This window comes from Aythya ferina, assembly GCF_964211825.1.
Source record: "Aythya ferina genome assembly, contig: HAP1_SCAFFOLD_207, whole genome shotgun sequence".
Classification (NCBI taxonomy): domain Eukaryota; kingdom Metazoa; phylum Chordata; class Aves; order Anseriformes; family Anatidae; genus Aythya; species Aythya ferina.
In genome coordinates, this window is record NW_028181326.1 from 1,321 (window position 1) to 15,508 (window position 14,188).

General features: G+C 60.1%; 1 protein-coding gene across 1 annotated transcript in view; it reads right to left on the reverse strand.

The window, feature by feature from the left end:
• Window positions 1-698: 698 nt before the first annotated feature.
• The window catches only part of PFAS (phosphoribosylformylglycinamidine synthase), a gene marked incomplete at both ends in the record, with an annotated part of 36,668 nt that continues 23,178 nt past the window's right edge, over window positions 699-14,188 (reverse strand). The window contains 10 exons of the mRNA XM_084540153.1: window positions 699-866; window positions 3,273-3,422; window positions 4,536-4,650; window positions 4,745-4,836; window positions 6,077-6,287; window positions 8,135-8,280; window positions 9,674-9,799; window positions 10,665-10,820; window positions 11,875-11,958; window positions 12,810-12,990. Coding sequence (XP_084396279.1) covers window positions 699-866; window positions 3,273-3,422; window positions 4,536-4,650; window positions 4,745-4,836; window positions 6,077-6,287; window positions 8,135-8,280; window positions 9,674-9,799; window positions 10,665-10,820; window positions 11,875-11,958; window positions 12,810-12,990 — 1,429 coding nt within the window. The remainder of the gene's footprint in view (window positions 867-3,272; window positions 3,423-4,535; window positions 4,651-4,744; window positions 4,837-6,076; window positions 6,288-8,134; window positions 8,281-9,673; window positions 9,800-10,664; window positions 10,821-11,874; window positions 11,959-12,809; window positions 12,991-14,188) is intronic.

Consider the following 14,188-nt stretch of genomic DNA (forward strand, 5'->3'; position numbering starts at 1 on the left):
CATGCCCCCCCCACCCCATATCCCCCCCCCATGTGCCCCCCCCACCTTCCCCGTGGGCCACCCAGTGCCCCCATCACCCCCCAATACCCCCCCATAACCCCCCCATACCCCCATAACCCCCCCCACCACCCACCCCCCCACGCCACCCCCGACCCCCCCACGCCCCCCCCCCCTTATATTTCCCCCCCCCCCCATGTGCCCCCCCCCACCTTCCCCGTGCGCCACCCAGTGCCCCCAATACCCCCCCCATGACCCCTAATAACCCCCCAAAACCCCAATAAACCCCCCCATAACCCCACTCCCCTCCCCCCCCACGCCCCCCCCCAGACCCCCCCCTTATATTTCCCCCCCCCATGTGCCCCCCCCACCTTCCCCATAACCCCCCCATGACCCCCCAATCCCCCCCATAACCCCTAATAACCCCACATAACCCCCCAATAACCCCCATACCCCCCACCCCCCCACGCCCCCCCCGACCCCCCCATGCCCCCCCCACCCCATATCCCCCCCCCATGTGCCCCCCCCACCTTCCCCGTGCGCCACCCAGTGCCCCCAATCCCCCCCATGACCCCTAATAACCCCCCAAAACCCCAATAACCCCCCATAACCCCACTCCCCTCCCCCCCCCACGCCCTCCCCCGACCCCCCCCCTCCCTTATATTCCCCCCCCCCCCCCCCAATATGTGCCCCCCCCCCACCTTCCCCGTGGGCCACCCAGACCCCCAGCAGGGCTCCCTGCATCCCTCGCAGCATCAGCGCCGGCCCCGGCTCCACGCGCACGGCCACGAAGCGCGACTCGAAGCGCCCCGAGGCGTTGGGGGCCAGCACCACGGCGGGGGGGGCCACCCCCTCTTCTGATAGACCCTCTGGTAACGGACAGCCCCCCCCCCCCCCCCGGGGACACCCAAAATATGTCACCGTGGGGGGGTGGGAGCCCGTGGGGGGCACCCACAGCCCCATACGAGACTGCTCCAACCCATAAGCCCCCCCCCCACAAAGGGACCCCCCCATCCCATAATATTCCCCCCCCCCCATAGGACCCCCCCCACCCATAGGAACACCCCCATCCCATAATACCCCCCAAAGGAGCCCCCCAACCCATAAAACCCACCAAAGGGCCCCCCAAACCCATAATACTCCCCCCATAGGACCCCCACACCCCATAGGACCCCCCCATCCTATAATACTCCCCCCCCCATAGGACCCCCCAAACCTATAGGAACCCTCACATCCCATAATATCACCCACAGGACCCCCCCCATCCATAGGAACACACCCATCCCATAATACTCACCCCCAATAGGACCCCCCCCCAAAGAGACCCCCCCAACCCATAATACTCCCCCCCCATAGGACCCTCCCCCACCCCATAGGACCCCCCCACCCATAGGAACACCCCCATCCCATAATACCCCTCAAAGGACCCCCCCAACCCATAATACTCCCCCCATAGGATGCCCACACCCCATAAGACCTCCCCATCCCATAATACTCCCCAAAGGACCCCCCAAACCCATAATACTCCCCCCCCCATAGGACCCCCCCACCCATAGGAACACCCCCACCCCCATAATACTCCCCCCATAGGACCCCCACGCCCCATAGGACCCCCCAAACCTAAAGGACCCCCCCCATCCCATAATACCCCCCAAAGGACCCCCCCCACCCATAGGAACCCCCCCTACCCCATAATACCCCCCCCATAGGACACTCCCACCCCATAGGACCCCCCCAACCTATAGGACCCCCCCCTACCCATAAGACTCCCCCCCATAGGACCCCCCCCAACCCACAGGAACCCCCCCATCCCATAATACTCCCCCCATAGGACCCTCCTCCACCCCATAACCCACCCCATAACCCTCCCATGACCCCCCCACGCCCCTCCCTTACCGGAGCACCCATGGGTGGCCCCCACCCAGCCCAGCACCTAGCACCATAACGCCCCCATAACCCACCCCATAACCCCCCTATAACCCCATAACCCTCCCCAATGACCCCCCCATGACTCCCCCCTTACCGGAGCACCCATGGGTGGCCCCCACCCAACCCAGAAGCTGGCACCATAACCCCATAAACCACCCCATAACCCACCCCATAACCCCATAACCAACCCCATAACTCCCCCCCATAGCCCCCCAACGACCCCCCCATGGTCCCCCCAATGCCTCCCCCCTTACCGGAGCACCCTTGGGTGGCCCCCACCCAGCCCAGCACCTAGCACCATAACCCCCCCATAACCTCATAACCCACCCCATAACCCCCCAACCCACCCCATAACCCCATAACCCACCCCATAACCCCCCCACGCCCCTCCCTTACCGGAGCACCCATGGGTGGCCCCCACCCAGCCCAGCACCTAGCACCATAACCCCCCCATAACCTCATAACCCACCCCATAACCCCCCAACCCACCCCATAACCCCATAACCCACCCCATAACCCCCCCACGCCCCTCCCTTACCGGAGCACCCATGGGTGGCCCCCACCCAGCCCAGCACCTAGCACCATAACCCCCCCATAACCCCATAACCCACCCCATAACCCCCCAATCCACCCCATAACCCCATAACCCACCCCATAACCCCCCCATGACCCCCCCCTTACCGGAGCACCCTTGGGTGGCCCCCACCCAGCCCAGCAGGGCCAGCAGCTGGCACCACAACCCCCCCGTAACCCCTCCATAACCCTATTACCTACCCTATAACCCACCCCATAACCCCCCATAGCCCCCCAACGACCCCCCCATGACCCCCCCCTTACCGGAGCACCCTTGGGTGGCCCCCACCCAGCCCAGCAGGGCCAGCAGCTGGCACCACAACCCCCCCATAACACCTGTATAACCCATCCCATAACCCCATAACCCACCCCATAACCCCCTAAACCACCCCAATGACCCCCCCATGACCCTCCCACGCCCCTCCCTTACCGGAGCACCCTTGGGTGGCCCCCACCCAGCCCAGCACCTAGCACCACAACCCCCCCATAACCCCATAACCAACCCCATAACCCCTCATAACCCCTGTATAACCCACCCCATAACCCCATAACCAACCCCATAGCCCCCCAACGACCCCCCCATGACCCCCCCACACCCTTCCCTTACCGGAGCACCCTTGGGTGGCCCCCACCCAGCCCAGCAGGGCCAGCAGCTGGCACCACAACCCCCCCGTAACCCCTCCATAACCCCATTACCTACCCTATAACCCACCCCATAACCCCCCATAGCCCCCCAACGACCCCCCCATGACCTCCCCATGACCCCCCCTTACCGGAGCACCCTTGGGTGGCCCCCACCCAGCCCAGCAGGGCCAGCAGCTGGCACCCATTGCAGACGCCCAGGCTGAAGGTGTCGGGGCGCCGCCGGAACCCCTCCAGGGCCGCCCGCACCCGGGGGTCGAAGCGGGCAGAGGCCGCCCAGCCTGGGGGGGGGGGGCACAAATTTAGGGGGGGGGGGGGGGTCAGGGGTAATAGGGGAAAGCCCCAGATTTGGGTGGGAAACACAAAAATTGGGTGGGAAACCCAAAAATTGGGTGGGAACGCCCAAATTGGAGAGGAAATCCCAACATTTAGATGGGAAATCCCCAAATTGGAGGGGAAATCCCCAAATTGGAGGGGAAATCCCAAAACTTGGGTGGGAAGCCCAAAAACTTGGCTGGGATAATCCCAAAATTTAGATGGGAAATCCCAAAATTCAGATGGGAAATCCCAAAATTTGGGTGGGAAATCCCAAAACTTGGGCAGGAATGCCCCAAAATTGGATGGGAAACCCCCAAATTGGGTGGGAAACACGAAAATTGGGTGGGAACGCCCAAATCGGAGAGGAAATCCCAACATTTAGATGGGAAATAGCCAAATTGGATGGGAAGGCACCAAAACTGGGATGGGATAATCCCAAAATTGAGATGGGGAATCCCCAAATTGGAGGGGAAATCCCAAAACTTGGGTGGGAAGCCCAAAAACTTGGCTGGGATAATCCCAAAATTTAGATGGGAAATCCCAAAATTCAGATGGGAAATCCCAAAATTTGGGTGGGAAATCCCAAACATGGGTAGGAAACCCTAAAATTGTATGGGAATTGCAAAATTGGATGGGAAATCCCAAAACTTCCGTGGGAACACACCCAAATTGGACGGAAAATAATGAAAATTGGGTGGGAAACCCCAAAACGTATATGGGAAATACCCCAATTGGATGGGAACACCCCAAAATTGCACGGGAACCCCCCAAATCATGTGGGAAACCCCAAAACTTGGAGGGAACACTCCAAAACTTATAGGGGAAATGCCCAAATGGGATGGGAACACCCCAAAACTTGGATGGGAAACCCCAAAACTTTTAGGGGAAACCCCAAAATCAGATGGGAAAACCCCAAAACTGTAGGGCAAACCCCAAAATCGGGACACCCCAAACCCCCCCCCAAACCTCCCCCCCCCAAACACCCCCATATCAGGACAGGGGACCCCCCAAACACCCCCATATCGGGGGGGACACCCCATAGGGACCCCAAATTTTTTTTGGGGGGGGGGTCTCACCCTTGGCGGACCCCAAAACGTCTCCGTAGCTGAACCCCCCCACGAAGACGAGCCCCCGAAAAGCGTCCAGGGTGGCGGTGCCGGAGCACAGGTCCTGGGTGGTGACGTCCCAAACCTGGGGGGGGGGGGGGCAGAGGGGGGAGTGACGTGGGGACCCCCACCCTATAATGGGGGGGGGTCTTTTTTGGGGTGGGGGGGGGTCCCCTTACCTGGAAGCCGGCCATGACGAAGGCGGCCGCCATCTCCCGGTCCCCGTTGCTGCCCTCCTCCCGCAGCACGGCCACGCGGGGGCCCGGTAGGTCTGGGGGGGGGGGGGGGGGGGGCAAGGGGTGTCACCCCCCCCACACCCCAAAGTGGCTTTGACCCCCCCCCCTCGGGTCCCATCCCAGGGATGTCTCAGACCCCAATGTGCTCCTAATGACCCCATGTCCCTCAGAACCCCATAACCCCTCTGTAACCCCCCCAGACCCCAATAACCCCCCCCAGACCCCAATAACCCCCCCCTAACCCGAATAACCCCCCATAACCCCAATAAGCCCCCCCGAACCCAATACCCCCCCCCAGATCTCCATAACTCCCCCCGACCCCAATAACCCCCCATAACCCCAATAATCCACCCCAAAACCCCAATAACCCCCTCAACCCTAATAACCCCCCCAAACCCAAATAACCCCCCCATAACCCCAATAACCCCCCCATAACCCCAATAACTCCCCCATAACCCCCCCAAATCTCTGTAACCCCCCCAGACCCCAATAACCCCCCCTAACCCGAATAACCCTCCTGAACCCCAATAAGCCCCCCCAGACCCCAGTAACCCCCCCAGACCCCAATAACCCCCCCAAACCCAAATAACCCCCCCAGACCCCAATAACCCCCCCCCAGATCTCCATAACCCCCCCAGACCCCAATAACTCCCCCAGAACCCAATAACCACCCTCAGAACCCTAATAACCCCCCCTCAGAACCCAATAACCCCCCCGGACCCCAATAACCCCCCTATATCCCCAATAACCCCCCCATCGAACCCCAATAACTCCCCCAGAACGCAATAATCACCCCCAGACCCCAATAACCCCCCCATACCCCAATAACACCCCCCTGAACCCAATAACCTCCCCCATAACCCCAATAACCCCCCCAGATCTCCATAACCCCCCCAGAGACCCCAATAATCTCCCCCAGACCCCAATAACCCCCCCATTCCCCTATGCCTACCCCATAACCCCCATGGGCCCCCATGACCCCCCCCCAGAAGCCCCCAGACCCCCATTACCCCATATCCCCCATCCCCCTACACCCACCCCATAACCACCATGGCCCCCCCCAGACCCCCATATTCCCCCAAAACCCCCCACCCCCCACGTCCCCCATCCCCCTACACCCACCCCACGCCCCCCCAGAAGCCCCCAGCCCCCCATTTTCCCCCCCACCCCCCACGTCCCCCATCCCCCTACACCCACCCCACGCCCCCCACGCCCCCCCCCCCGACACCCCCAGCCCCCCCCCAAGACCCCCTGGGCCCCCCCCCCACCCCTCACCCAGGTGTTTCAGCAGGGGGGGCTCCTCCAGGGGGTCGAAGGGGGCGCTGAAGGTGGGCCCCCAGCGGCGCCGCAGCCCGGCCTCCTCCTGCGCCACGCAGCTACTGGTGGCCTGCTCGCGTTCCAGTCGGAAACTGGTTTCCTCCCACAGCCCCCGCAGGTCCCCCACAGGCTCGGCCACCACCTCCTCGCCCGCCACCGTCACCCGAACCTGCGGGGAGGGGGGCGCGGGGATGAGCAACGTCATGGGGGGTGTCACCAAGGTCGACGTCACGGCCAACGTCATGGTTGACATCAAGGTCAACGGCACGGTCAACATCGTGGCTGACATCGTTGTCGATGTCATGATCGACACCATGGCCAATGTCATGATCGACATCATGGCCAATGTCATGGTTGACATCATGGCCAACATCATGGCTGACATCGTGGTCAATCTCATGATCGACATCATGGCCAATGTCATGATCGACATCATGGCCAACATCATGGTTGACGTCATGGCCAACTGACATCATGGCCAACATCATGGTTGCATCATGGTTGACATCAAGGTCAACGGCACGGTCAACATCGTGGCTGACATCGTGGCTGACATCGTTGTCAATGTCATGATCGACACCATGGCCAATGTCATGATCGACATCATGGCCATCATCATGGTTGACATCATGGCCAACATCATGGTTGACATCAAGGTCAATGTCATGGTTGACATCAAGTCAACGTCATGGTCAACATCATGGCCAACATCATGGCCGACATCATTGCTGATGTCATGATCGACATCATGGCCAATGTCATGATCAAGGTCATGGCCAATGTCATGGTTGACGTCATGGCCACCTGACAACATGGCCAACATCATGGTCGACATCAAGGTCAACATCATGGCCAACATCATGGCCGACATCGTGGTCAATGTCATGGTCAATGTCATGGCCAATGTCATGATTGATGTCATGGCCAACATCATCGTTGACATCATGGCCAACATCATGGTCGACATCAAGGTCAACATCATGGTCAACATCATGGCTGACATCGTGGTCAATCTCATGATCGACATCATGGCCAATGTCATGATCGACATCATGGCCAATATCATGGTTGACGTCATGGCCAACTGACATCATGGCCAACATCATGGTTGACATCAAGGTCAACGGCATGGTCAACATCATGGCCGACATCGTGGCCGACATTGTTGTCGATGTCATGATCGACATCATGGCCAATGTCATGGTTGATGTCATGGCCAACTGACATCATGGCCAACATCATGGTTGACATTAAGGTCAACGTCATGGTCAACATCATGGTCGACATCATGGCCAATGCCAGGATCGACATCAAGGTCAATGTCATGATCGACATCATGGCCAATGTCATGGTTGACATCAAGTCAACGTCATGGTCAACATCATGGTTGTCATCATGGCCAACATCATGGTTGACATCAAGGTCAACGGCATGGTCAACATCATGGCCAACATCGTGGCCGACATCGTTGTTGATGTCATGATCGACATCATGGCCAATGTCATGGTTGACATTAAGGTCAACATCATGGCCAACATCACGGTCGACATCATGGCCAATGCCACGGCCAATGTCATTGTTGACATCATGGCCAATATCATGGTGAAAGTCATGGCCAACGTCATCGCGAACGTCATGGCCAATGTCATGACCAACATCATGGCCAATATCATGGCCAACATCATGGTTGACATCATGGCCAACATCATGGTTGACATCAAGGTCAATGTCATGGTCAACATCATGGCCGACGTCATGGCCAACGTATTGGCCAACACTGTGGTCAACATCATGGCCAACATCATGGCCAATGCCGTGGCCAACATCATGGTTGACATTATGGCCAACACCATGGCCAACATCATGGCCAACGCCACGGGCAACGCCACGAGCGCTGCCACGTGAAGGGGACAGGCGACACAGGACATGGGGCCATGCCCGTTGGCCACCTCCGGCCCCCCCAGCCCCACGGGGCCACCCCGGGCCACCTCCCGCCCCGTCCCCGCGTCCCCTCACCATGGCATCGGGCCCGTAGGGGCCGCTGTGGCCGATGGGGACGCAGCGCACGCCGGCCTCCTGGTAGCGGCGGCACACGGCCACGCTGCTGCCCACCGGCACCTCCAGCACCAGCCCCGGCTCCTCGGCGAACAGCACGGCCAGCGCTGCAGGGACAGGGGACAGGGGGACGGGGGGGGTGTGGGATATGGGGTATGGGGCATGGGGTATGGAGTTATGGGGCGTGGGGCCATGGGATGTGGGGATGTGGAGATATAGGATGTGGGGACATGGGGCGTGGGGGTATAGGATGTGGGGCATGGAGATATAGGACGTGGGGACATGGGATGTGGGGATATGGGATGTGGGGATGTTGGGATATAGGACATGGGGATGTGGGGTTATGGGATGTGGGGCGTGGAGATATGGGACACGGTGATATAGGACATGGGGGCATGGGGACATGGAGATATGGGACATGGGGACATGGAGATATGGGACATGGGGACATGGAGATATAGGATGTGGGAACATAGGATGTGGGGATGTGGGGATATAGGACACAGGGACACGGTGATATAGGACATAGGGACATGGGGACGTGGGGATATGGGACGTGGAGATATAGGACAGGGGGACATGGTGATATAGGACATGGAGATATGGGATGTGGGGATATGGGACGTGGAGACATGGGGATATGGGATGTGGGGACACGGTGATATAGGATATGGGGGCATGGGGATATGAGACATGGGGATGTGGGGATATGGGATGTGGAGATATGGGATGTGGGGACGTGGTGATATAAGACACAGGGACATGGTGATATAGGACATAGGGACATGGGATGTGGGGATATGGGACACGGGGACACGGGGATATAGGACAGGGGGACATGGAGATATGGGGACATGGGGATATAGGACACAGCGACATGGTGATATAGGGGATATAGGGACATGGGACGTGGGGATATAGGGATATGGGACTTGGGGACACCGTGATATAGGACATTGGGGCATGGGGATATGAGGTGTGGGGATGTGGGACATGGGGATATAGGACAAGGGGACATGGGATGTGGGGACGTGGGGACATGGGACGTGGGAATGTGGGGATATGGGACATGGGGATATAGGATGTAGGGACATAGGGATATAGGATGTAGGGACATGGGGATATGGGACACAGGGACATGGGGATATGGGACACAGGGACATGGGGATATGGGACACAGGGACATGGGGATATTATGGGACACAGGGACACGGTGATAAATGACATAGGGACATGGGGATATGGGATGTGGAGATATAGGACAGGGGGACATGGGATGTAGGGACATGGGGATATGGGATGTAGGGACGTGGGGATATGGGACGCGGGGACATGGGGTGGGACACAGAGCATCATGTGTGGGGTGTGGGACGGGAACATGAGACACGGGGACGTCGCGGGGACATCGTGGGGCCAGGAACCACCAGGCATGGCTTGTAGGACATGGGGACATCCCGGGGGGGTTGGGGATTTTTTTTTTTGGGGTGGGGGGACACTCACGGGCGGTGCCGGGGGGGTCGGGGGCGATGTGGAGCTGGAGGCCGCAGTTGCCGGCGAAGGCCATCTCCAGGGCGCAGCCCAGCAGCCCCCCATCGCTCACGTCGTGCCCCGCGCTCAACGCCCCTTCTGGGGGGGGGGACACACACACACACACGGGGGGGGTCAGCCCCGGACCCCCAAATCCCCATGGGACCCTCCCCCAAAAAAAAAAAAAAAAAAAAAAAATCCCCACGCGCTCCCCCTGGACCCCAAAAGGGGGTGCCCGAAACCCGGCACCCTGCCCAAATTTTCGCCCATCCGAAATAAGTGCCCCCCCCCCAAGGGTACCCCAAAATTTCTCATGGCCCCCAAAGTGAGCTGCACACCCCAAATCCCTACTGGAATCCCCCCCCCCAAGTCCCTTCATGCATCCCAAATCCCCCTCTTCCACCCCAAATTGCCCTCTCTTCTACCCCAAATTTCCTTCATTCCCCCCAGATTTCCCCCCATCCCAAATCGTCCTCTTCTGTCCCAAATCTCCTTCATCCCCCCCAAACCTCCCCCACCCACCCCAAATCCCTTCACTCCCCAAATCCCCCTCTTCTACCCCAAATTTCCTCCATCCCCCAAACTTTCCCCTTCATCTACCCCAAATCCCCCTACTTCCACCCCAAATCCCCCTACTTCCACCCCAAATCCCCCTCTTCCACCCCAAAATTCCCCTACCCACCCATCCCAAATCCCCTCCTCCACCCCAAATCCCCTCCCCACCCCAAATGTCCATCCACCCCAAACTTCCCCCACGCCCCCCAAATCCCCTTTTCCCCCCCCAAATCTCCTCCCCACCCCAAATCCCTCCATCCCCCGCAAACCTCCACCACCCCCCAAACATCCCCACGCCCCCGAAATCCCCTTTTTCCACCCCAAATCCCCTCCGCCCCCCAAATCCCGCCCCAAACTGCCCGCCGCCCCCACAAATCCCCTATAACCCCTCCCAAAAACCAGCACCCACCTTCCAGAAGCTTCTGGGTGACCCCAAAAGCGGCCACCAGGACCCCCGGGTCGTCCAGGTCGGGGCAGGCGTCCCCCAATTGCGAGAAGACCTGGGCCAGGGCGCTGCCCCCCAAACGGTGCCGCCCCGGGCTCAGCTGCACCCACAGCAGCACCCCTGGGTGCCCCCGACACCCCGTTAGGCCGGGGGGCACCCATGGGGGCTCCACGACCCCCCCCAGGCACCCTATGGGGGTTGCGGGCACCCCAATGGGGTCCCTCGGGGGGTAGAAGGCGGCCCTGGGCACCCCAAGGATCTCGTGGGGGGAGGTTTGGCCTCCTTGGGGTCACCCCAAAATCCCATAGAGGAGGTTCTGGCCTCTAAGGCCACCCCAAAGTCCCCATTAGGAGGTGGAGGAGGTCCTGGCCTCCTTAAATCACCCCAAAATCCCATAGAGGAGGTCCTGGCCTCCCCCCAAAATCCCATAGAGGAGGTTCTGGACTCCTTGAAGCCACCCAAAAACCCCATAGAGGAGATCCTGGCCTCCCTAAGGACACTCTAAAACCCCCGAGAGGACATGGAGGAGGTCCTGGCCTCCTCGAAACCACCCAAAAAACCCACACAGGAGGTCCTGGCCTCCTTGAGGCAACCTCAAAGACCCCATGGAGGAAAAGGAGGAGGTCCTGGCCTCCTTAAATCACCCCAAAATCCCATAGAGGAGGACCTGGCCTCCTTGAAGCCACCTAAAAATCCCATAGAGGAGGTCTAGGCCTCCTTGAAGTCACTCTAAAAGCCCCATAAAGGGGATGGAGGAGGTTCTGGCCTCACTGAGGTCACCCCAAAACCTCTGTGGAGGAGTTGGAGGAGGTCCTGGCCTTATTGAGGCCACCCCAAATCCTCCATGGAGGAGGTCCTGGCCTCCAAGGCCACCCCAAAGTCCCCATGGAGTAGATGGAGGAGGTCCTGGCCTCCCTGAAGTCACCCCAAAATCCCATAGAGGAGGTCCTGGCCTCCTTGAGGACACCCCAAAGCCCCCATGAAGGAGAGGCCGGCCTCCAAAGCCACCCCAATGCCCCATAAAGGGGACGGAGGAGGTCCTGGCCTCCAAGGCCACCCCAAAGTCCCCACGGAGTAGATGGAGGAGGTCCTGGCCTCCTTGAGGCCACCCCAAACCCCCTTTGGGGGGGTCCAGCCCCCCATGGGACACCCCGCGACCTCCGGGGGCACCGACCTTTGCCATCGGGACACTTGAGGTCAGGGGTGACGGTGGCGGTGATGTCGGGGCAGACGGCGTAGGCCGAGATCACCAGGGTGCCTGGTCAAGGGTCAAGAGGTCACGGGGGTCAGAGGTCAGGGAGAGGGGTCACGGGACCCACGGGGTCACAGGGTCACGGTGGCGGCACCCCGTGGATCATCACGAGGGTGGTGGCACCCATGGGTCCTGGTGCCATTGACACCCATAAATCATCCTCACGGACCCATCATGATGGTGGCACCCATAACCCATCATCATGTTGATGGCACCCATGGGTCCTAGTGCATTGACACCCATAACCCATCATCGTGAACCCATCACAGTGGTGGCACCCACGGGTCCTGGCCCCATGATGCCCCATAACCCACCATCATGGACCCATCATGGTGGTGGCACCCACAACCCACCATCATGGTGATGGCACCCATGGGTCTTGGCCCCGTGACACCCACAACCCATCACCATGGACCCATCACGATGGTGGCACCCACAACCCACCATCATGGTGATGGCACCCATGGGTCCTGGTGCCATTGACACCCAAAACCTATCACTGTGTTGATGACACCCATGGGTCCTGGTCCCATGACACCCATAAACCATCATCACGGACCCACCACAATGATGACACCCATGGGTCCTGGTGCCATGACACCCAAAACCCATCATCATGGACCCATCACGGTGGTGGCACCCATGGGTCCCTGCCCCATGACACCCATCACCCATCCCCACGAACCCATCACGATGGTGGCACCCACAACCCACCACCATATTGATGACACCCACAGGTCCCCACCCCACGCCGCCCACCACCACACCTCCACCACGGGGGTGCCCCCCACCACCCCCCACCCCTTCCGCAGCACCCCTGGGTGCCCCCCGCGCCCCCGCCCCGCGCCGGGACTCACCGGGTGCCATGACGGTGTCGGTGCCCACGCGGGCGGCCATGCTGAGCGAGTCCTTGCCCCCGTCGATGGCCACCCCCAGGCGGTGCAGGAGCTCCACCAGCCCCTCGCACGCCGCCACCAGGGCCCCCCCCTCGGCCCCCGTCTTGGCGCCCCACATCCAGTTCCCCGAGCACTTCACGTCCTGGGGACACGGGGACACGGTGGGGTTAGGAGGGGGACACACATGGGGACCGTCGCTCCCGTGGCCGTGCCGTGACCGTGTCATGATTCCTGGGGCCATGTCGTGACCAAGTCATGACCCCATGACCATGTCATGGCCATGTCATGGAGCTCTTGACCATGTCATGACCATGTCATGACCCCATGACCACGTCATGACCATTTCATGGAGCCTTTGACCATGTCGTGACCAAGTCATGATCACTTGACCACGTCATGGCCATGTCGTGGAGCTCTTGACCATATCATGACCATGTCATTGATCCCATGACCACGTCATGGCCATGTCATGGAGCTCTTGACCGTGTCATGACCATGTCATTGATCCCATGACCATGTCATGACCATGTCATGGAGCTCTTGACCAGGTCATGGCCACGTCATTGACCCTATGACCACGTCATGGCCATGTCATTGACCCTGTGACCACGTCATGGCCATGTCATTGACCCTGTGACCATGTCATGACCATGTCATGGAGCCCTTGACCACGTCATGACCAAGTCATTGACTCGATGACCACGTCATGGCCATGCCACCGCTCCCGTGACCATGCCGTGATGATGTCATTGCTCCTGTGGCCATGTCATGAACACGTCATTGATCCTTTGACCACGCCATGACCACGTCATTGCTCCCATGGCCACATCATGGCCAAGTCTTTGCTCCCTTGACCGTGCCATGACCTCGCCCTTGCTCCCGTGGCCACGTAACGACCACACCATCGCTGCCATGACCATGTCATGACCATGCCACTCCTCCCGTGACCATGCCATGATGACATCATTGCTCCTGTGGCCATGTCTTTGCTCCAATGACCATGTCATGACCACGCCCTTGCCCCCATGACTACGTCATGGCCATGTCATTGCCCCAGTGACCATCCCGTGACCCTTCCCTTGCTCCCACGACCACGCCATCACTCCAACGGCCACGCCGTGACCACGTCTCTGCTCCTGTGGCCACCTCATGACCATGCCCTTGCTCCCATGGCCACACCACGACCACGCCACGACCACAACACCTCTCCCACGACCACACCACGACCACGCCACCTCTCCCACGACCACGCCACGATCACACTGCCTCTCCCGTGGCCACATCATGACCACACCACGACCACACCATGACCACGCCACGACCACGCCACCTCTTCCGTG